This window comes from Gobio gobio, assembly GCF_949357685.1.
Source record: "Gobio gobio genome assembly, chromosome: 6".
Classification (NCBI taxonomy): Eukaryota; Metazoa; Chordata; class Actinopteri; order Cypriniformes; family Gobionidae; genus Gobio; species Gobio gobio.
Window position 1 is genome coordinate 46,523,765 of NC_137102.1, and position 25,659 is coordinate 46,549,423.

At 37.8% G+C, this 25,659-nt stretch overlaps 1 protein-coding gene across 1 annotated transcript in view; it reads right to left on the reverse strand.

Annotated features, from left to right (window-relative positions):
- Positions 1-25,659, reverse strand: part of kcnq3 (potassium voltage-gated channel, KQT-like subfamily, member 3) — a gene marked incomplete at both ends in the record, with an annotated part of 68,806 nt that overhangs the window by 23,384 nt on the left and 19,763 nt on the right. The window contains 4 exons of the mRNA XM_079818897.1: positions 2,410-2,583; positions 2,878-3,050; positions 3,480-3,606; positions 3,700-3,790. Of these exons, the coding sequence (XP_079675023.1) occupies positions 2,410-2,583; positions 2,878-3,050; positions 3,480-3,606; positions 3,700-3,790 (565 nt within the window). The remainder of the gene's footprint in view (positions 1-2,409; positions 2,584-2,877; positions 3,051-3,479; positions 3,607-3,699; positions 3,791-25,659) is intronic.

A 25,659-nucleotide genomic window follows, 5' to 3' on the forward strand; every position in this document is an offset into this window, starting at 1 on the left:
ATGTCATCGGAGACAGCAGAGAGTAGCTAGCACTCTGTAGAGAAGTTTGTCCGGGCTACTGTAGAAACATGCCGGCACAAAATGGCAACTTTACTGTAAGGGGTATATGTATATAGATAGAAATGGCTCATTCTAAGGTTATAAAAACATAACGGTTCATTATGTAAGGTGTTTATACACCACTGAAAACATAGTTATGTATATTATATTGCATTTCTGTCAATAGATCCTCATATATATTACACACTGCACCTTTAAATGTTCATTTCTAAAAAAGCCTACTGCTTATGTTCAGAAGCTCTCCCAGGTTTGTGGAATTACACACACAGCCAGCCACTAGTCATGTGACTATCACTGAAAATCATATTTACATGCAATGCAGGGATTCCCCAACGTTTTTGCCAGCTGAACCAGACCTACAGTAATATATTTACACTAAGTACCCCCTGAGATTGTTAATATGTTAGTTCAATAATAAAATTAAGTTCAAGCGACATGCTGGTAAACTTGCTGGTATTTTGATTGTTTTTATTTTAAAATATTTATTTGTATTTTTGTTTCTGATTTAATTACTTAATAGCTTTTCATTAAACTCATGAACCCCCTGCAGTTCCACCACAAGCCCCAGTCTGGGAAACCCTGACGTAATATAATATTTAATGCACTTTTTCAATTTTTATACCAATATGCTATAAGATTATCCTATTCAAATCAATAGGTGCGTTTACATGGAGCACTGTAATCGGTTTGAAAGTCCAATCCGAATGAAAATGCTCCATATAAACACCGCAATCGGAATAAAAATGGCCAAACTGAATGAAATTGTAATCGGTTTGAGAGGGGTGGGATAAACCTTTTCATGAACCGATCAAATGAAAAATTCCACAATGTAAACGACCTGATCTGATTACTTTGAGTGCACATCTTTCTGTGACGTGATATACAGCGCGCGCGCGCCTCCACAACTGAAGAGCGTGCGCCGCGCTCACACCAGGCTAATGTTGACAAGAGAGGAAAGTTAATTTTTCTGAGGTATTAAACTTTTTATTTCGTAACATGTTATGAACATGATGTTGGAATAATGACACAGACATAGCCTGGCTACACCATCTCATCTTGACAGCGTTTGTCCTATAGGCTTCAACTGCGCCTGACAGAAGAATTAATTGTTCTGAGGTGATTCTTACACTTTACAACAAATAATGAATAGCTTTTATAAAACTGTATAAGTCCTGGTGGCCGTTGAGAGTTTCCATTGCAACGGGGAACATTCAAGCTGCTGGACATGTCGACATTTTGTTTCTCGTAAGTTAGATATAAAAAAAAAGTTAAACAACTGCTTCAAATTGGTTTATTAACATTACCCACAGTCTACTTTAATTACTTTTGTTAATATTTATACCTTTGTGATTATGGTATCTTTCCTTAATCATCTGAAATATCTATGCGTTTAGTACTAGTAATGATGCAGAACACGTCTTGAATGCTTTAATTCTTTTTTCACCGTACATCCTATGTTTTTATTAATAATTTGGGTGAATTTTATAGTCAATTTTGTGTTTTTCAAAATAAATAAATTGAATTCATTTTGATTTCGCATTCATCATTCACAGCTGTTGAAATAGCCATTGTATAGGACATAAATTAGTTTCAACTACTGCATGTCCGCCCACAGAAAAATAAATAAATATAAAAATTACCAATTCAGAACTATTGATCCACGATACTAACGTTACGAATCCGATGCGGCAGACAAACTGTGTGCGCATGTCACAAAATGATTCCGACTGAAAGTCAGCACATGTAAACACCAGATCGGTTTAGATAACGTCTCATGTAAACAGTCCACCGAATCTTTCAATCGGAATGATTTTAATCGGAATGACAAAAAAGTGCGCATGTAAACGTGGCTAATGTGATAAACAAGTTAGGTCAAAAGTAATCTACTGTAAAAGTAATCAAAAAAGTAGACAAATGATATTACCTTAAATGCATAATGTAGTGAATTACGTTACTATTCAATTAATTAATTACAAATCCATAACCGACTACAATTTGTAAGTAATCTACCCAGAAATGTTTAGGAGTATGTGATATGAGACAAAAAATCTCAAATATCATAAATGCTACAACAAAAGTCTGAATTATCAGTTTAAACGTCTTAAATTATTTTGTGTGTAAATGTCTCCTTGTATGCCTTTATTAAGGAAAAACGAATAATTTGATACATTTTCATTGTGCCCCTTTTTTATGCTCTCCTAAATGTTTCAAATTAGGGGCATGTGTGCTCCTTTGGAAGCCCTGTTACAACTCATATTCTGCATTCTTTTTGCAACAAGTAAATGATTTGAGAGGCATTCTCAATTCAAAGAAAGTTGTGAATGCATGAGTGCCGTGTGTAATTCTCACCAGTCCCCACCAGAGGGCATCTGCATAGGTGTCAAAGTCCTGCGTGGCTGGTGTCGGGGAGGGGCCATCAAGGTCTGTTAGCTCCACTGCGACGTCATCCTTCTCAACCAGGTACACCAGGAAGGAAGCCAGGATCAATGACAGGAAGCCGATGTACCACGCTGTGATCAGCTCCTGACCACACACACCAGCCAGGAAATACACACAGTTGTATTGTCTGCGGTACCGAGATCAAACTTCACCAGACACTGATATGTGATAGCTTGTGCTTACGTATGTACTTTGTATGTGTGTATCGCAGACCATAGCAGTTTCGAGAGATGAGTGTGTGTGTGTGTGTGTGTACATTGCCGACTCCATTGGTTTATATGAGCACGCTTGACATGATTTTAACAAGCAGGACATGCTCTTAGATGTTGATTAAGGGGTACGTCCTGTTTGCGTGCATCACGTCAAGCGTGCGGATACCTTGCTGTGTGTGTATATTGCAGATCCCAGCAGTTTCCAGGTGCCTCCACGGCGGTCCATTCGTAGCATCCGAAGGATCTGCAGGAAGCGCAGACTGCGCAGTGACGTGGCCAACACATTTCCCTGGTTACGTACGGCAACCACCGGCACCGAAGCGATCAGCACAAAGATATCTAAGAACACGGAGAGTACCCATTGTGCACAGGGGGATATACAAGTCTCTTATGCTCACCAAGGCAGCATTTATACGATAAAAAAATACCGTAAAATCAGTAATTCCGTGAAATATGATTACAATTTAAAATAAATGCTTTCTATTTTAAAATATAATTTAGTTCTGTGGTGCAAAGCTGAATTTTCAGCATTATTACTCATTTAAATAACTTTATTATTATTATCAATGTTGAAAACAGTTGTGCTGCCTAATACTTTTGTGGAACACTATTAATGTAATTTTTTATCAATTTAATGTGTTCTTACTGAATTAATTAAATATTTATAAAAAATAAAAAAAACGTATTGACCTCAAACTTTTAAACTGTAGTGTATATGCATATGTGTGTTTCAGTGTTTGTTTAATTGGGATAGTGTGTTTAACTCACCCAGAACACACAGTGGTTTGCGGGCAAATTTGAGCCGTCCTCTCCAGCCCTTATATCGACAGCAGCAGCCGGCGGCCCATATCCTCAATGCAAACTCGCCCCCAAAAATAAAGATTGTGAATGTCTCCTACAGGTGAGAGAAACATTCAATCATTTTCCTCTCAACCGTTCAGTCTCACACACTCAAGCTGGACTGACTATGAACAAAAAACACACTCACCAGAATCACCAGCCAGTGAGCCGAATCTTGCTCATGCTCTTTGAACGTTGTTAAAATCGACAGAATCAGACACCCCAAAACAATCAGAAACCTAGAGATTAAGAAACAGAGAGTGAGCGTTTAAAATTCATGTCACTTCCTCACACACGCTCTTTATTTACTGTCACTATCAATAAAATGGTTAAAAAGCTGGGGAAAAAACTAGGATGAGGATATGTTTTAGTTGCTATGGATACCTAAGCTGAGTCATGATAAAATCTTTTTCTTTTTTCCGGAAAGACCAGCTTTAGATATAAACAATCATGATATTGTTTTACCAGCAGAGGGGGCTGGTGAATGTACTGCACTGCATTAGAAGAAAGAGAGAGAGAGATGTATTGGATATGTCCCACCACACACACTTGCACAACAATCCTATTACCAGATGCTGAGCCGGTAAGATTTACAAGCTTAATTTTTTACGACAGGTAATCAGAAACCTGGTGCTACTGTATACTGTATAGGATGCTTATTAAATTTCCTTCCTGAATTTCAAGCCAAACAATGACACATGCTGTGCTTGCTTACCTGGGTATTTAATTACGAGTCTTAGGCCCAAATGTGAGTATTTAAATAGAATCTTAAAATTCTGTCATCATTTACTCACCCTCATGTCTTTAGAAACCCTTATAAAACGATTAGTTCCAGTCCTTGATTCAGATTGGTCAATAGCTGTGTGGTATTAACGATAAAGAATGGCTATGACCGCTTCACCCAATGGTGATCACTACACAACACCCTTAACAAACACTCTTAACAAGGTAAACTTTGTTCTAATTGATATTGTTCATTCAAGCTTACTGTATTATGTAGAGTATTGTGAGAGGTCGGCGCTAGATCATTGACTGGGGGAGCTGCACATTTATATATTTATAAATACACTTAATAAATATGAGCAAAACTTGGCCACTCATTTATTAACATTCATTTATTTTATTTATCACAATTTAAGTTTTAATTGTATTAAATTGAACAAGCACAAAATTCATTATTCAATCAAATATTTTTTAAGATTTTGCATAGGCCTATTCATTGAACAAAATTTCAGTCAAGGACAATATGCCGTTAAATGGCACCCATAGCACCAAGGAAATATATGAGTATTCACCAAATTGGCGACAACAATCACTTACTATTTACAGTCTCAAATCAGGACAATGCATTGTGATTGACGGAAAAATGCATCAATAGCCGTGTTTCCATTACAGATTTGCGCAAAAGTTTTGCGATATTTTCTAAATGTCGATTAAAAAAATATTGCGAAATGACGGCTTTTCCATTAACCGATGTTATGCGACTAAAACGTTTTGTTTTTCCTCTCATGATAAGTCATTCCAAAAATTATGCCACGCATGTTGTTAGGTTTATGTATATCCCAGCCACCGCACGCCATTATTTTTAATGGAAGGAGACAGGCGTGTTATTCAAGCATTCATTCAAATTAAAAGAGCGAAATGTTTGAATTTGCACTTTTGTAAAAATTTGTACCACTTCGTTATTTTGGCGTGAAATTTCGTTTGTTGGAAATATGAACTGAATTTAGAAATGCTTTTGAAATTAAAAACTTTGCGTTTAATAAGCAAAATACATTTTTGAAATGAAGACAGCGTTTGGAGTGGAGTGCATGCAAAATAATCCGTTCCCTTTTTGGCGTGAAATTTCGTTTGTTGGAAATATGAACTGAATTTAGAAATGCTTTTGAAATTAAAAACTTTGCGTTTAATAAGCAAAATACATTTTTGAAATGAAGACAGCGTTTGGAGTGGAGTGCATGCAAAATAATCCGTTCCCTGAGTCCACGGCCTTTGTTGTTGTTGTGAGTGTACACAAATAAAAGTAGACAGTTTATAGTTTATTTATGTCTTGCACTCATCTGTATGACTAAAAATGACAGAGTATTGTGAGTTGTTTCCGCTGTCGTAAAGCCTTCGTCGGCCATGGGTTAAAGAAAACGCGGCCTATTTCGTTTTGTAGTTTTAGGCTATGTTTAAATATTGGCCTATAATATAATTTTTTTTTATTTCATATGTTGATTATGAAAGTGAGCACAACCTTCTACGCGCACCTTGGCAATAGAATCGCCATTGGCTAGTACATTTTTTATTTTAGTCACCAGACTGATATACTTTATTATATTATTATAATTTTATACTAATATATAGTATAAAAACATGGAAGTGTGACAAAGGCACATAAAGGCTTATTTTGTAAACAACATTATACAACATATGTCCGTATTAGGAGAAAATATATTTCATTTTAACAAGATTTTTTTTTTAGTTTTTATGTCGAATTGCCTGAAAAACCATCTCATGCGAGCAGCATTTTTTTCTTTCTTTTTTTGCATACAGGCCTATGGGAGTTTTTACGAAATTTACGCGTTTCCATTGGGCGTATTTTCAATTCGCAATTCCAATTTGCGCTATTTGAAGGGTAATGGAAACGCGGCTGAAATTATGCGTTAAAAACCAAAGCCTTCACTCTTCGTGTATTGATTAGCTGCCGTCTCTGCATCCGCGGCAAACGTGTATAAAAGGACTGCTCCGTGTTAGACTCCGTACAATCAACATCTGAACCGTTCTCAACCTCTGGCTGAGATAAGTTTATGTTCTCGTTTTTACTAGGAAGTCGGAACTAAATTAGAATCACGAGATCGCTTGATTGGCAGAAGGAACCGCTCCATTTTTTTTTCAAAAATGAAATGCTACATTATTAAAGGGGCTATATGCGTTTTTCTGAAATTTAAACTCGCGACTGACACCTGTGGCCAAAAAACAGAACTGCTCTTATTTTCTGCTCGCTCTCGCAGCGGTGGTGACGTCACATCCGCAGACAGCGCGGGAAAAAAACGACCCGCCAGAAAATAGGAAAAATAGGATACAGGCTTATAGGTGCACCCACTGTGAGCGGACAAGGTGTCAGTATGCTCATCAGGAGATGTTTGAGTCATAAATGGTAAAATAAAAAGGCTATTGTTACGTTTATTTTGGGGAAAAAGTTGCATATAGCCCCTTTAAGCGCGACAGCGTGGCTACAATTCACGTGACACGTCACGTCACATATGTTACGCACGCTTTTTTTGCTTTTTTTCCATTTGTTGTTTTAAATTGTTTACTTATGTATTAATTAGAATACAGCCTATATATAATTGCTTCCAGCTGAAATGTTTGGGGGTGCTATGGGGGTGCTTTGGTCTTTCTTAGGGGTGCTGAAGCACCTGCTTGACCCCTAGCGCCGCCCATGGGTCAGTCCCATGTTCAGAATGAAAAATGTTTGAATGTCCGCTGTGATATCTTGCCCTTTTAACATTTAAAGGGTTTTCCCATGCCTGACAGCACTAGTCAATGTATTTGTCAGTTGCGTCTTGCTCCTCCGTGTTTACAAGTTTCAGTCCTTTCAATATAAAAGTCTTCGCTACTGACTGACTCACTCCTAACAGTCTTTGCCGCCATCTAATGGCGTTATAATGTAATTTCTGTTGCTGCTCACAGTCGGGGACTATTTTTTCCAGCGGAAGGAAGGCTTTTATCTATTTACTTCATGAAAGTTGCATTGATACATATTTTTTGGCTTTAATATTTGTATTGTGTGGTAACCATTTTATAGAAGCAATAAGATACTCAAGGCTAGTGCTGTATTATGAATAAGTCGTGCTTTCAGTCGTGACTTATTCACAATACAGCACAGCGTCTTGTACCTTATTCCTTACATATGTTATTTGATGCTCAAAAAAGGACAAAAATTGGGATTCATAGATGTGGCATAGTATCGTTAAACCAGGGACACACCAAGCCTGACTTTTGTCAAGTTTTTTTCGAGTGTGTTCTGCACCGTTGGCTCTAGTCGCACACCATCTGTTTTGTTTTGGCCGATTCAACCAAGTAGATCTGTTGGTGAGAGAGAGAACTCTGATTGGCTGTTCAGCTTAGTAAACGAGTCGGTCCACGAGAATAAGAGCAAAAGCGATAAAAGCTAGCACGTAAGTAAAAACAGAACAGACAGAAGGCCATAATAAGTTTACGTCATCTTACCTGAGAAACACTGCGCAAATATTTTCATAATAACATGTGCGGAGTGGAATAAAGAACGTGATCAGCATGATATTTATTCAAAACAGTAAGCAAGCGCTGCTTTGTTAATGGTTTTGTATACCTTCGCTTTCCCTTTTTGAATGATGAATATAGACAAATAAATATGCTTAAAGCTGCAGTCCGTAACTTTTTGTTGTTGTTGTTAATAAAAAGAACTGCTTGCGTGTTGCGGAAGAACATTGCAGCCGGAGCTACTTCTCTTTGTTTATGTCTATGGCGAGTCACGCAGGGACTGTGCTCCATCGCAGCGGTTCCTACCAGTCTGGTCTGAAATAGTCCCAATATAAACACGCTTTATAAGTGCATCATAATGATTCAGGGTAAGACGGTTTGGAAAATGGATTCATGTTGTACATTCTCATTATATAATTTTTGTAAATCTTGATCACAAAAAAAGTTACGGACAGCAGCTAGACGGTTATCTCCTTTACACGCAGACGCAGAACGCGCGTGATAGTCACCTGTAGTCCTTTTGCTGTGTTCAGGTGCTGTTTTTTTCTCTGACGCGAGGCGACAACACAGTCGGCTTTCATCAGCGCTAGTTCTTTGGCATCGGTTTGGTGTGTCCCTACCTTTAGAGTGAAGGGGATCATTTTCAGCAAATAACATCTTAAAGTCAGCATGAAATAAAAATTCACCCTTACTGTAAATGATTCATCCAAGCATATGTCTTGTGGTGTGGACTCTGCTATTCTTTTATATTTAGAATTTTTTTTAGAATGATACCTTTACGGTTATCGTTATAATTGTCCTCGGTGTGAACAGGCATTCATTTGCCACTGGTTCCCTCAAGATTTTCCACTTTAAAATTGTTCAATTTATGAGTAAAATACATAAGATCTTTGGTAAACATAACTTGACGATACTTGTTTTATGCTCTTTAGCATAAATTACTGTACACACACTCAGTAAACTAATCCTTTGGAAAGTATTTAGTGCCAAATACTAAAACACAGAACCATTTTGTTTAGGTAATATATATGTGTGTATTTATTTGTGTATGCAAGTGACTGAGCAAATCATGTGTGTGATTAAGTCCTCTGATTCCTTTTTATGCAGACTTGTGCTGGTACGTCTGGGAATCTACATGTATTGTGTGGCATCCAGCAGAGCACACATGCAGACTCACATATTTCCTTAATCGCCCTCACTCTATTCGTCAGTTGACCTGTTGGCAGTTACTATGGTTTCGTATTTGTAGGCTATATCTGTGCTGTTTCCATGGTTACACATATTCATCATACACACACACACATACATGGCCATACACACCGGTACATGCTCAGCATCTGGTCTCCAGTGAAAGCTTTTAGCATCACACTAATAAACTCTAATGGTCATACATATCTCTGTTTTAGTTGAAGTATCTAGGATTTACTTGAAGAGCAATGCTTCTTTTAACACAAAACGCTGGAATGCCATGACTCTCAGGGTGCCCATTCAGCACAATTGCCCTTAAAATATGATTATGTTGTTAATGAAATGGGGTAATAAGAAAAGATACTGCTTTATAAAAAAAATAACTTTAAATTAACTAAATATTAATAAATAATAAAATAGAAACGTAACAGATTATAATGATGTATAACACTTGCCTGAATGATAAAAAACAACTGAGTTATTTGAGTCTCTTTGGCACTGATAAGAAAAAAAGCGAGTCGATCACGCCGGCGTGACCGCCGACTCGAGGGGGTTAAATATTTTAGTTCTCACCAAAGCTCTCTCTATTTTGCTGTACATCATTAAACTGTTACACTGCCTTAGAAGTCTGTCCGAAAATCGTGAGGTGCCTTCATGCACAAACGTTGCCTTACAAGTCATTGTCTGATAAGGCAGCTAGGCAACGAGTCAGTTCGGGTTCGTATGGTCATGAAAAACCTGGAAAAGTCATTGAATTTTAAAGTAGCAATTTCCAGGCCTGGAAAAGTTTTGGAAAAGTAATGGAAATTTGTTTCAAAAATGTATGTAGTAGAATATATGTTTAAGTGATAATATTGGTTTTAACAAACTTTGAAACTTCTTAAACATACTTCATTACTTCGGCTTCGATCCACCCGACTGCTGCATTCCGTCAGATTTCCTTTTGCAGCACTGAGCATTATAACCAATCACACGTGTTTCTGTCGAGCGAGATGGCCAATTAGAGGCGTTCAGATTAGTCTTCACTGAAACAAAGAGTTTTGTTCAGTGCGCGGCTGCGTGTACTCTCTGACTGAATTCTGACTGAAACTCTCAGGAATTCTCCTGTCATCATAAACAACAAAGTGCAGATGTAAGAGATTTATTTTGCAGTGTCGTCAGCTTCCGTGATTTTAACGGGAGTGTTTGTGAGAGAGCGCTTAAACTCCCGCTAGAACCAAGTTATGGACAGCTTCACGATCGGTCACATTCTCTGCTCCCTTTCTGTATAGTTTATTCCCGTTAATATCATTTATTCATCTTGCTGGTAAAATCACACAAAGTCTTCATTTTCTAATGCATAAAAAGCATTAAAATAATTCGGAAATGTTTGTATTTTTATCTGTGTAGTCAGAATATGACGTGCAGTTTCCCCAAACACAAAACATTTTATGTATCTATTAATCGACAAATCATTATTGGCCTACAATATCGAGAGCATAGCAATAACTGACAATGACTGTAAAGAGTTCCTGTTCATTTTATAATATGAGTAACATTAAACAAGCTATTTCAGACGCAGCTTCCGTTCCCCCTTTGCAGTGTAAAGATGGCTTTTGTTAATGATTATTTTATTAATAAAAGTCTAGTATTCTGATTGATTTAAGTAATTGGTTAAATTTAAGTATTTGACAAACGAAAACAAAGGTAATCATTAAAAATTGCACTTATAAATAAATAAAATGCTCTTGGAAATCAATTGCATGGAGCCCCTTAATGTAAAAGTTAATTTCTGACCCTGGCATGGGGGAACGTCTGGCATTTGCAGTTTGTATAGGTGTCAATTGCAGAAATAAAAAAATAAAATAAAAATTCAAATAGGGACGTTATCTTGTTAATGATTGATGGTTTTCCAATGAGATGAATGGTAAATACTAGGAGGCAAAGCTGTTTTAAAATCTTCTTATAGTTACCCAATTTTGTATTCCAAAAGTTTGTCTCTGGCACTGCCACCTTGTAAAGTTACTGTCACTGGACATTTTTATTTACTTATTTATCATTGTTGCCTCTCATTGATGTGTGTTAAAGGGGTGGTAAACCACGATTTCACTATTCTAACTTAAGCTAGCGTGTAATGTTGCTGCTTTAGCATAAACAACATCTGCAAAGTTACAACGTTCAAAGTTTAAAGCAAAGGGAGATATTTGCTTTTAAAGAAAACAGTTTCTAAGAACTACAGCAAACGGCCAGTAGGCGACTACACACATTCCTCCAGGGTTGGTGACATCACCAGGCTCAATATTTACATAAACCCCTCCTCCGAGAATATTAAATAAGGGGGGGGTGAGGCCATTTTGTATCGCGGCGCTGTTGTGGTATAGTTAGGCTGGAGTGTTGTTGCCGCGATGCCGAGGAAATGCTGTTATATTCATCCGGATTGCAGGTCTGGGGTACTTGCTTTGTTCAGCCTTCATAGGGACAGGGGTGCGTTGCAGAGCGTTTAACATACAGCATGTTATATGCACGTGTGTTTGAGACAGAAGGGAACAGGCACGTGCGGGGCTCCCGCACCCGCAGCACATCTCACGGAGGGAAACTTTCACAATGTTCGCGAGTTCAACGCCGGTGTGTGAATGGGAATGCACGACGCGCGCGGGGCTCCCTCCCGCAGCAGTTTTTCACGGAGGAAAACTTTCACAATGTTCGCGAGTTCAATACAGGATATGCACAACGTCAGCTGCATAAGACAAACACTGCCAGTGTGTGAATGCACGACGCGCGCGGGGCTCCCTCCCGCAGCACATTTCACGGAGGAAAACTTTCACAATGTTCGCGAGTTCAATGCAGGATATGCACAACGGCTTGACCTGAAAGCTGGATTTACAAACAGAAGCTGTTTACGGGCCACAACCTGTAAGTCTGATTTATTTTTCATCGATGTGTTTTCCTGTAATAGGTTGTAGCAAGGAAGTAAACAGATGACAATGCTGTTCTGCAAACCAGTCTGTTAAATGCTTATTCATACTTAACGTTATCCGACGAACACCTATCGTTACAAACACTAACGTTAAAATCTCAACAGCGAACTTGGCATTAGTGTAAATGATTCTTTGATTAGAGCTTTTATGTATTATTTATCTACAGGCATGCTAAACATGGTTCTGTGTGTGATTTGGCTACTATAGTAAAGCCAGTGTTTAGTGTTTTGGGTTAATAGTTCTTGCGACAGATATTTGGCTATAATCGTTCTAAAAATCCGCAGTCTTTACTCATTAGGACTGAACAGGTTCTGCTCGATCATCTTCACTAAAATGTTCTGGGTCTGATTCGGGCTCAGATTGGTGTGGTTTTATTGACGCCATCGTTTCTAATACTGACCAAAGCAAAGTCTACCGGTAAAGGTAAGGGGCGTGACGTTTCCGACAAACATACACTCCGGTTAGCGAATCACAACACACTGGGCCAGCTAACCAATCTCAGCCCATTGCGTATTTTTGAGGGACTGGCTTCATTCAACCCGGAAAGCATCAGACCGTTTTACAAGGAGGGACAGAGCAGTGTAGAATAAATGTCAAATATATGAAAAATAATGATTTTTTTTTAAAAAACGAAGCATGAACACATGTTACAGTGCACCCCACAAACACAATCAAGCCTTCAAAACAATGTGTTTTACCACCCCTTTAATCCATTGCTAGGGTCAGTATTTTATCTAACCGTTTTACTGGTGTGTCAGCGTTTATTTAGTATCAAACCATATAGATATTTACGTTAATTAGTTAAGATAGGCTGTGATTTGACATTTGAACGTGGATTTTTCTTATTTTACATGTATACACAGACTTTCATGGAAGGTTAGGTCCTGAATATTTTCTTAAAAGTCATGGGAAAGCCATGGAAATGTATTGGTTGAAATGTGTATGAACCCTGCTAGGTTTTTGAACGCAGCCTTTGTCTAGTCACTGTTATGTTGGAATGTATTTCCCTGCCTTTCTGTTTGTTTGTATTTTGATCTTCTGAGTCTTCAGCCTGTTCCTGGTTCACCGACTGTTACAGTTTGTGAGGTCTATAATATCAAAGCCTGAAAAATGATGGTGGTGTCTTATTTCATAATCAAATCAGAGGACTGCATTCTAGCAACAAGATACAAGTGTCTGATCACACAATAGGCATCATCGGTGTGTAACGGTTGACGTGTTGATGCATTCATTTATCTGACGTCAGAAAGTTGTGGACGAGTTGTTTTTACTGCTTAGTTCCACATAATAAAAGTTATTTTTGGATTGAGTAAGTTTTGAGTAAAAGTTACAGTAGGTTTCCACAGTATATCAAACTCTTTTATCGGATAGAATCAAGGAAAATCAGATTGTTCATAAAATGACTCCTTCAATGGTGTTTACAAAGAACTACAGTATTATTAGAGATGTTTGTTGAATATAGAGGTTGGTGAGGGAGAGCAATCCACACCAATCAATAGTGATTCAGTTGGTAGAGGAAGTCAAATCTGGGATCATTTTATAGTCCACTAAATGGAGACAACTGTGCAGTTTTTAACGTAACACCATATAAGACCATCGGCATGCAGAGGAAAGGATATTAATTATGTATGCATATTGTATGTGGTAAACATGGTCATTGTTACCAATACTTCTAAGTAGACTACTATTGTTTAACTTTACCATACTGTACAGGCATATGAAACTATAAAATATTTACATCTAAAAATACATTGCGCAATTTCATTTTGTTGTGGATTGTTAGGTTTAAACCACTCCCACAAATAATTGTAATCAAATAATTTTGTCATCCTTACAGATGCTGGCTTCAGTTTTGAACTGAACAGAGTCAACACTTAACTGACTTTAGCTAAATAACGACAGTATTGCCTTTTTTACAGCTGCTTTATAGCAGAATTAGAATTTGTCTTATATTTGATGACGTTTGCATCATTAATCGTTATTTTCCTGTTTATCACTGTAAAGTTGCTTTGAAACAATGTGTATTGTATAAAGCGTTATATAACTAAAGGTGACTTATAAAGTTCAAGAGAACAGAGAAAGTGCAGAAGCATTGTACAAAACCAGTAATACTGTGTGTATTTGAAAGAGAGAGTCTGTCATGGAAGTTTCCCTATGCCTGTGTTCTGTCTTGGTAATGAGTCAGATTAGTGTGTGTGTGAGTGTGTGTGTGTGTTTCAGGTAAACCCTACGTTATGGGGACACCCCCAAAGATGGCAACATCCTTGTCCTTGTGGGGACATTTTTTGGTCCCCATGAGGAAATCAACTTGTAAATCATACTAAGTGATGTTTTTTGAAAATGTAAAAATGCTGAAAGTTTTGTGTGATGGGTAGGTTTAGGGTTAGGATATAAAATATACAGTTTGTACAGTATAAAAATTGTTACGTCTACACTCTAAAAAAAAAAAAGTTCTATATGGCACCAACAATGGTTCTTGGCTCGTAATCATAGGGGAACCTTTTTTAGTGCTATATAGCACCAATTTTGGTGCTTCAGTGGTTCTTCAGAGGTTCTTCAGCGGTTCTTCAGAGGTTCTTCACCGGTTCTTTGACTAAGGTGCTATATAGCACCTCTGAAGAACCGCTGAAGAACCACTGAAGCACCAAAATTGGTGCTATATAGCACTAAAAAAGATTCCCCTATGATTACGAGCCTTTTTTTAGAGTGGTAAAGTCCCCATAAAACATGAAAACCCAATATGTGTGTACTGTGTACATGTGTGCCTATGAGCATGTGGGTGTGGGTGTGTGTGTGTAACGTGGCTGTTTGTCTGATCGATGTTGAGGGCATATTGGCTGTAATGGGAGCATCAATTTACGAGGTGAGTCATAACAGGACACATCAACCTTTATAATAAAGCGCGCACACACACACACACACACACACACACACACACACACACACACACACACACACACACAGCCTTGCAGTTCTGCCCCAGAGCATGTTGGGTGGGTACTACAGTGAACTATTCTGTAGTACTTGTGAGGAAAAGAAAAGGAGCCAGAGAGAGAGACATGTAGCCCCATTAGAGGTTATTAGTGAGGTGGATGTTAAAAGCGCATTATTTCTCTGCTGATTTCAGGGAACAGCAGATTGCAGCTCTCACTGGAGACCAGAGAATAAAGAAAGAAGCATGTGGATGAAGGTCCATGTGTTGACAAGTGGTTCAAAATGGGTTGCAGGTCTGTTCAATAAAAAGCTGGAAAATACTAATAAATAAGTAAAATCAACACCAAAACAAGGCTTTAAACAATCAATAAACAATGGTAACACTTTAGTATGGGAAACCAATATTCACTATTAACTACGACTTTTGCCTCAATAAACTCGTAATTTACTGTTAGTAAGGTCGTTTTTGTAGTGGTTAAGTCTAGGAATTGGGTAGGATTAAGGGATGTAGAATAAGATCATGCAGAATAAGGCATTAATATGTGCTTTATAAGTACTAATAAACAGCCAATATCCTAGTAATATGCATGATAATACGCAACTAGTTAATAGTGAGTTTTGGACACTAAAATAAAGTGTTACCTAAACATTTGATTTCTACTGAGCCCTTTCAAGTAACCATTAGGGATGTGACGGTGAGAAAATTTTCCCACCGGCACACTTGTCGACGTGTGCCAACACCAGTAATACTGGTATCAACGGGAGGGGGCTGACGTTGTAGTTTTCCCTCTTTTGCACCTCTCTTTTAAATAGTTAATTAAAGCGAAAGTTAAATCCGATGCGGAGCAGATTGAGTGTTTTCAATAAATTCCTTTGGAAGTTGAGCTTCCATAGGAATGAACTCAAAACATTCATTATGAATGGCGGTGCGCATTTTACTTTCACTTTAGAATTAGCGCCAATTCGGGGGCGGCAATTGCTTGAATGGCGGGTTCATTGTTATTCTTAATGTAAAACACAACAACAAAACAGTACAAACTCACTTAAACAGGCGCTTTTTCGGTTCGCTTTGAAACCAAATCTTCTGCTGTCGTCTTGTCATTCAGCTCCTCGCTCTCGTGATGAATGAAATCTGACACCTGCTGCTGATCTGTGCTCCGACTCTCGTTCGGCTCGTGCTGCACATTCAGTTTTTAATTGTAGAATCTATTCTCTAACTGAATTTTCTGGACGTGGCGGTGCCGCGGTAGGCAAGTGATGTAACCGGTGTTGCGTCTGAACAATACAGTCAACACCGACTAATCGCAGAAAGCCTAGTAACGATAAAATTAAAATGGACAATTCTTATTTTTTTTTTATGGAAAATACAGTATTTATTATACCTATTTTTTTTTTATTCATGTGCCCTCGTAATCTTTAATCAAAATAACTTCCCCTCCCTCTTGCAGTGACATCTCTTTTCTACTTTTAACAGACGGGGCAACCTGTCACTTACATGACATCACAGCAGTAGAAAACAACCACCAATCAACCGTCCAATCAATTCCTGATCAAAATAAAGTCCCGCTCTCACGTTGGTTACAGGAAGGCAGACACAGACGAAGATAATAAATCCAAAATGACAGGTTGGTAATAGAAGCAAACAGATGATCAGGCCACAACACATACTTACTAAGAAGGTTTGTAAGTAAGGAGTGACTGAAAAGGAAGAACTTGTATAGGAACACAAACAAGGTAACACAGTCGGGCCAGAAACCTGACTGATCTAGAGGATATCTGTGCGGAGGAGTGGGCCAAAATCCCTCCTGCAGTGTGTGCAAACTTGGTGAAAAACTACAGGAAACGTTTGACCTCTGTAATTGCAAACAAAGGCTACTGTACCAAATATTAACATTGATTTTCTCAGGTGTTCAAATACTTTGTGTACATTTGCAGCTGTATCATACAAATAAATAGTTAAAAAATCATACATTGTGATTTCTGGATTTTTTTTGTTGATTATGTCTCTCACAGTGGACATGCACCAACGATGACAATTTCAGACCCCTCCATGATTTCTAAGTGGGAGAACTTGCAAAATAGCAGGGTGTTCAAATACTTATTTTCCTCACTGTACATTTACATGTGCCTTCCTCCATGGCAAGACATCAATGAATAGATATGCATCACACCATAGGCCAAGCCCACTGGCATTGGTTGCATCAAAAACAAATAGAACCAATAGAATTATAATCACTGAAACTGCCTACAATGGATACTGTATGCAGATGAGCATTCAGTTTCTGACATTGGGCCTACTCTACGCTAGCCTGGTCCAACCAGACTCTTATACATTTCGTTTGTACAGAGAATCTGGCCACTCTCCATTGACAAGCGTTAATTTCCTTGAAGGCGGGTACTCTGTTGAAGTTTAAAACCATTGGATCTGCCCAGAGACACTCTGGATCTGCCATAACCAATCGCTAACGTTTGGTCGTGACATATGTCATCTCAAACTAGCTCACGACATCAACATCATCGTTATCAGCCACTCCCTCTGTTCGCTGCTTGGACCGGTTAAAATTTGACTGGAGAAAACCTAAGAATATACCGCAATCCCAGACGAAGTACTGAAGGAAAATGAAAATTGAGCGGAAGTACGTAGGAGGGCAGAGCCAGGCTAACTGTACGCACCTGAGTCTGTCAACAACATTAATGGCATCCCGGATCGGATCGAAGGATTATATGTTTGTTCGGAGCATTTTATTTTGTCAGTGAGGCACAGTGTAATGGAGAGTTCACAAAGAAACTTAAAGATGAAGCAACCAACTGTAATGGATCTGATAGCAGATGCATCACAAACCGTAAGTAAATGATTTCATGATGCTTTGTCCGAAGATAATGTTTTCAAAACACTTACTCACATGCAAAGTGGCAGTTGATGCTGTTTTCTCATGCAATGATGTTAGCCAATCGTAACAGAGGCTGTTTACTGCAATAATAACCTGCAGAACCACAGGGCCATAAGTCACAGCAGTCTGAGGACAGTCTCAGACCGGGTAGGTTAAGTGGTTGAGCATTCGTTAAGATAGAGATTATAGTTATAGTGACGGGTACAGTTAGTATTTGGGGTGGGATACGTGACCGTCAGCACCACCCAAACTTCCGGGCTGATGCTGTTGTCCTCAGAATGCTGTGACATGTTCTGCAATTAGATATATCTCGTTTACTGACAGGCCTTAACATTATAAGTGAACCTCAAGGAACATTAAAATAATAGAAAAGTCCATGTCATGACTCCTTTAAAATACTACAAACATTAGGCAGTATTTATGCTGTAGGCTTATTAGTGTTATTTAGACAAACTGAATTGAAAATGTGTCTTTTGACTAAGAGATGATTCATCAAACACATTCACATACAGTTGCGTGGGTATGTACCCCCTTCATTATTAAGAGAACTAAACGGTTGTCGTTTTTAAAGCAAAATGTAATTGTACACAAAGAATCTGAATAAAACAGTGAAGTGTTTTAATGATTATTTTGTGAAAAAAGTTACCATATATTCATATCACCCTTGTGAAAGAGTAAACTCCATAATATTAAATTAAATGAGATGGTGGTCCAGTGGGTTAAACCATGGAACTGACACACAGAAGGTTGCTGGTTTGATCCCAGCGGTCACCACCAGTGTGTCCTTGAGCAAGGCACTCCATGTTGCTTCAGGGGGATTGTCCCTGTAATGAGGGCACTGTAAGTCGCTTTGGATAAAAGCGTCTGCCAAATGCATAAATGTAAATATTTGGTTGGACAACACTTTTCTGCATTAACTTAACAACTAAACATTTTGTTTGTTTCAGTTGAAGAATCTCAGCTCATTCTTCTTTTAAGAACTCTCTTTTAACCCTTACAAACTAGGCCTTTGAGAATGAACTGCTCTTTTCACATCCTCTCTATAGGATTCAACTTTAGAACTTTAACTAGGCCACTCTAAAACTTTAATTTTGTTTCTTTTCAGCCATTCAGATGACGATTTAAGTCCTGCACACTGAACTAAGCTAATGCTTAAGATGCCTGCAGTTGTGCTGGGATCTTTTGAGACTTCCCGGATGAGGTGTTGTTCTTGTACTCTCCAAGAAAATTTGTCCGGTCAACCACTTCTGGGAATATTCACCACTGCTCTATTTAAAAGTAATGGCTTGCACTGTGGTTCAACAGAGTCTAAGAAATGGACTTTTTAACCCTTTCCGAACTGATATATCTCAACTTTTCTTCAGTTTTTTTGTAAATGTCTTTAATTGTGCCGTTATGAACATGTAAAGTTAATAAAAAGCGTTGTAATGAATACCTGTCTGTAAAAACTATATGTATAATACATTAAAAATATATGTAATATATGTCAATTTAAATTCAACAGGACTGGTTGCACTAAAGTCTGCCTGTGATAGTCACCTATACAACTAAGATTTTTTCCTCTTGTGAATTTTTCTAGTAAACAAAAAATTGTTGTTGTAAAAACTGACTACCATTCAAAAGTCTAGGGTCATTAAGGTTTTAAAAAAAAGAAAGAAATTAATACTTTTATTCAGCATTTTATGAAGGTAAAGACATTGGAGTTGGGGTACTCGAACTTGGATTCGGACTCGAGTCCAATTTTGAATGAACTCGGACTTGTCACGCACTCGGGTGAATTTGTACTCGGACTTGACACGGACTTGGACATTTTGTACTCTGAAAATATTCTGAGTGCAGTCGAGTTCGCGTCATGTGTAACAACAAAACCGGCATAAAACTAAGATAAGAAATTAATTAACGTCTCCCTGACTGTCATTTTACGGCACCACACCGGCAGGCAGCAGTGGCATCATCTTATGCTTGCAGAGAAAACACACACCACACACTGGATCCCAATGCGTGGCTAGGACAATGTCTTCAAATTCAGCAATAATTTATTTTGCTTTTGAAAATCAAAGAGAATTAATTTGCAAGAAATCCGGTAAAAAGAAGCACTCTGCAGATTGCACATTTTGCAAATCAACTCTTACTGATGTGTCTGGCACGACTTTCCACCAACATGTTCAAAGAAAACCTAGAGAAATGTAAGTTGCTTATTATAACTTTTAATACCAACTTAAATCCAAATAACTTTTGGTTCAAATTTTTGTGTGCATACACTTAAAGCGGCAAACAGAATGATGCCGCCTCATTGTGATAAATTATCTAATGTTTTACACTTGGACTGTCAAATAAATTCACATACATCATGTCAAAATGCAAGTTTGACGGAGTATTCATGTAGGTCTAAACACAGTCGGTTAGGTCTTCTTAAGTAAATGTAAACAGTTAATCGTCAATATAGCAGTCCAATAAACCTGCTGCTGTAATGTTAATCAAACAACAAAAGACAAAGAGAAAATCACTCACTCACTGACTCTACTGCTGACTAACTTTAGTAAATTTAATAAGAATCACTGTACATGTAATACAGTGAAGTTTGTTTTATTTTACATTTAATTGTTTCATTCAATTTCTATAGTATTTATTCTTACTTGAATAATCCTACTTGAGAAAACATATCATTATCGTGAAATAAGATTTTGGTATCGCCCACCCCTAAACATTAGCATTTTGTGATACCAGAGGAATTAAATAATTGGAATATAATAAAACAGGTTAATTTGTGTTTTTCATGCACTTGTAATAATAAAAGTTCAACATATATATCTATGTCCATTCTATTCTTTGAAAACCTTTTTGATTGGAAACTAGTTGAGGTTCTGATCACAAAATAAAAATGTTAAATGGCAATGGCAAGATGTAATAGTGGTATTTTTGTTCAATTTTATATTGCCATTGGTTTAATGGGTTGAAATGTTAAAATATTAATAGAAGGTAAAAATGTACAATAGCAACTTCTAATCTTTCTTCAATTTAATAACATTCTGTAACTCGGGCGGACTCGACTCGGACTTGGCCGATAAGAACTCGGCCTTGAGTCCAACTCTGCCCCTTCTGGACTCGGATTTGATTGTTTAAGACTTGGTCTTGACTCGAACTCGACAAAGGTGGACTCGGACCCAACACTAGAATTAGTAATGTTACAAATGATTTCTCCTTCAAATAAGTCTGTTCTTTTGATCTTTCTACTCATCAAATAATCCTACACTGTAAAAAAAATCAGGTCTCCAATTGAAAGATTATCTAAATTTTTCAGTTGGCCAAATTGAATTTCTTGAATTTTAATTGAATTAAATTGCATCAATTCACAGAAATTCAATTTGGCCAACTGAAAAATTTAGATGTGATCGGTCACTAGAAAATTTTCAAGTGGAGACCTGAATTTTTTTTACAGTGTACAGTTTCCATTGTATTATATAAATTAAATATTTAAAATATATAGCAAATATTTCCACATAGTACTGTCACAAAATTGTATCAACAAATGTACTTGTTCCTTTTAGGGAATGTCATATCTTGCCTAAGGCACCAGAATCACTAAAGCACTTACCAAACCTATAGAGTTACACATTTACTTGTACATAAGGTGTCATGTAAGTCTACGCCACACACTTCCTGGGTAGGCATAATCTGTTTGTTCACGTTTAGCTGTGGCTCTAATTTGGGACAGTTGCTGAGCAACAGAAGCTGTGGAGAACATCCCTGTGTCATGCATAGAAAATAAAACACTCATGAACTCACACCTCACTATCACACACATACAAGAGCATGCACGCTCACACGCACTTTGACACTTACTCTCTTATTTTTGTTTGGTGTTGGTTGCACAGCAACTGCTTAAATTAGAAGTGTGTGTAAGTGTGTGTCTGTGCGTTGAGGGGAGCGAGTGGTGTAAATATGCTGGAAGTATGTATGTTCACCGGCGGACAGTTGAGCAACCCTCCTCCGCTGCACAAGGAGATGTTACCGTGGTAACATGTCACATGACTATGTGCTTGAGAAGGCAGTAAAGCGGCCATAGCAAATAGAGAGAGTGAGTGAGGAAAAAGACAGAGATACACTGAAATATGCTATATTTATATCAAACTAAATCAATTTTCTACTCTATAAAACACATGTGAGTGCTTCTATTTGGCTTGGGAAAATGCATTAACAACGGCTGTTTTTTAAAGTGGACAGATTGGTCTACATTATGTCCACTTTCTTCAAGACAAACTCTTCAGTGAACACTTGATTCACAACTATTAACACACTTTGTATGCTAAAACAATGCGCAATGTAAATAATAAAATGCAACTAACCATATAATGTGCACAGTTAGCATAGCAATAAGAATGCAAGGTAAAATAAATTACAACACACTGTAAACTATATTATAATTGTGTTTGTGTGGTTTGTGCTGTGAATTATTGGCTGCCAAGTAGTGATGGGTTGATCATGAATGATTTGTTTATTTTGAACGAATCTTTAATATGACTCGGGAACAGAGAGTTGTCTCAGAGAGTGATTTGTTCATTTTGTGTTGACCTCATATGCGCATCCTCCCGTAGGTTCTGTACAGGGAACAGAAATGATTAGTTCACCTCTCGAGTCTTCGTGTCTGAGTTGTTCGTTTTGACGTGATGGCTGTATTGGATACAGAAATTAGTTAAGAATTCCCAACCTTCCTTACAAACAAGTGCATAGTTGTTGTTTTTTTTTTACTCTTACAGTTACGTGATGTATAACTCGTGATGAACGAACGACTCAGACCTGAAGACTCTGGTCTAATAATCATTTCTGTTTCCAGTACAGACTGCATAGCTTCTTCTGCCTATGGGATTGTGATGTGATAAAAGAATGATTGACTCTTGAGGCGACTGCATAGCCTGAAGACCCAGCTAAGCAATGACTTAATCATTTATGTTTCTCATAACCTGGCCTTGGCTGCATTATAGTTTTTTTCTTATTCTAAATGTGATCGACGTTTGCGTAAGTTGATGTGTTGGGGAATTTGGCTATTAACACTCTGCTGAAGTGAATGAAATGACTTGAAAAATGATTTGTTCATTTTGCTGAACAAGACTCAAAGATCAGAGTCTGTAAAACTAAACTTCCCACTACTGCCAAGCATAAAATCCAATGGCCAATTTTCAATTCAGCCCATGTTATGTTAATAATCTTTCAAATTGTTGAGGCCTATGCATTTTATTAGTGCCTCTCTAATGCTTTTTTGGATATTACCTTTCATGTAATGTAATATAGCTGTTTGTGAATCAAGAAGTCTGCAATGTTTCAAAGATCTATTATTGTCTCCCAAAAGAAAGAATACTGCCTGAAATGAGTCGTCAGCAATTCCAGTCTCACTTCCTGCACAACCCTACATTGGTTTGTAACAAATTGGCATAAAGCTTGCCTATGTTCTTTATTGGCTGCCCATGAACAACGTCTATTTTGACCCGCCCTTAAACACTGTAGTTGTAGCTGAGGCCTGGAAGAGTTTGGTTTGTGTTGTCGACATGTTGTAGAGACGTTTCTGTGTTTCTGTGCTGCGAAAGCAAATCAACTTTTCATGCACTTCCAAAGGAATGCGGACCTGGATTGATATGGTAAAACCTTTACTTAACCTCCAGAGCTGAAATGCATGGTAATGAATGGTCTGGTAATGGGCGTTTGGTAGACCAATCACAACAAACTGGGCCATCTGACCAATCAGAAAAAAGCAGGCAAGGGGGTTTTATAGAGACAAAATCCTTCATCAAACTGTTTTAGACACTGTGAGAAAGGAGGTAATGCTTTAATGTATATTATGAGGTATAGTTCACCCTAAAATAAAAATGAAGCCATCATTTACTCACCCTTGTGTTGTTCATATGCTGTATGTTGTTCTTATGCAGAATAACATTTTTTTAAAAAGTGTATAACGGCAGTGATTAGCGACAAGCATATAGTCTAAGTGTCCTGGCAGTATTTGATTGGGTTTCGTGAAACACAAACTGAAATTGAATGTAGTATTGAATGAAAATCTTGACCAGGGCTGTTGGACATTTCTTCACGGCTGTGCGTTCGTGTGACTCTATTAGCGCCACAGTTCACTCCGACTCGTCCAGAAAAAGCACACAAGTTGTGAGATATGACAATCCATGTACTTTCTTCTCTGAGGTGAATATATATGTTGTGTTCATCGCAATAAATAGTTATCGAATTCACATACTTTTTTGGGGATTTATAGGCGTGTTGCGTTTTTATTCATCTTGATTTCTCACAACTGTGGACTTTTTCTGGGTAAAGTGGGCTTTTTCAGTAAATTGCAATGCTAATAGAGTCTTGCGCAGTTAAGCACAGAAGTCCAACCTCCAACGGCCAAGGTCAGGATTTTAGTTAAATAATACATTACATTTTGGTTTGTTTTCAACAAACCCGTGTACATTAAAAAAAAAAAAATCTCCATTTGTGGTCCGAAAAAAGAAAGAAAGAACGCCATACAGCTTTAGAACAATAAATGATGACTTAATTTTCCTTTTAGGTTGAACTATCCCTTTAATAAATAACATTTATAAAAATAAATCATATTTAGAAATTTAATGACTACTAATGTTTGATTTAAAGGACATTTTTGTACTTGTCTTGGGTTGTGAATGGTGTCCAATGTAGAATCTGTCCTGAAGCAAAACCAGAATAAGATTAGAATGTGATTTAGAATATGAAGTAGAGCTTTTAGCTTAAATATATGGAAGAAACGAACAGATCTAATACAGAACAGATCTAATAAAGATTAGAACAGGAAGGCAGCCCTTGATGGAAGCCCTCACTTTTTACAATATTCACTACATAGCCAGTACTTTACAGCAACAGAGCATCTCTAGAAAGGTGATGCCACATAAAAATTAGAGGCAGAAAGAGGAGTGACTCATGACTGATCACCGCTGTGCTTCTGAGCAAAGCACCAGGGAGATTGACCCTGTATTAAGTGTACTGTAAGCTGCTTTGGATAAAAAGGTCTGCTGAATGACCACTTCTTTCACACGACAAGCAGCATATTAGACTTATTGCAAGTCATTCTGACAGATAGGCAACGATTTTGAGCCATGAGGGAATCGGACCTGGTTGCTTGTCCAGTACATTTGGGGACTCTTTTACTCAGACAGACCTGACTCAGGCAGATGTGTGTCTGTGTGTATGTCGTGTTGATGGCAGAGCTGGCGCTCATGGCCTCATTGAACTCGGCAGGATCAATCAGTGGTAGATCATTTTATGCTTCCTTTCAAATGCTTCAAACAAATTCTGTATTCAGCAGGTTACATTCACCTGTACAGAGAGCTCTATTGATATGTCTTTAGGAGTTTGCTTTCCGCATGAATTAAATGTTAACGGACACCAGCGTTGGGCAAACGTCAACATTTAAGTCCCCCTGCAGTCAATCATTTTATCGGTTAAAATGTAATGTTTTTTTCCTGGTAAAATAATTTCTTCATGCCTTAAAATAGCTTGAATGTAACTCTACGCCCTTGCTTCATTTAGTATACGTGGACTTATGAATATGCAAATTACCCCCGCCTCCACGCACTTACACTAGCTCAGGCTACCTGATCCACTCGCTCAACTAAACACTACACAATGGCAAGTGGAAATATTGGTTTAATTCAACCATATACAAGTCAATGTATCAGAATGGTAATGCGTTTTATGTATCACTCTCTACAACGTCAACAGATATGATTAGCCTTAGGCTTGACTACGTAATCAAACAGCTAATAATGTGTTGCTAGTGTTACACAAACCATGTTCCCGTTCTTCATCTCAGAGTCAGACACCTTCTAAAAATCAGCATCCTTAGAAACTCTTTGAACATCTTAGAAAGCCAGGAGAGAAAAGTTTACGGGA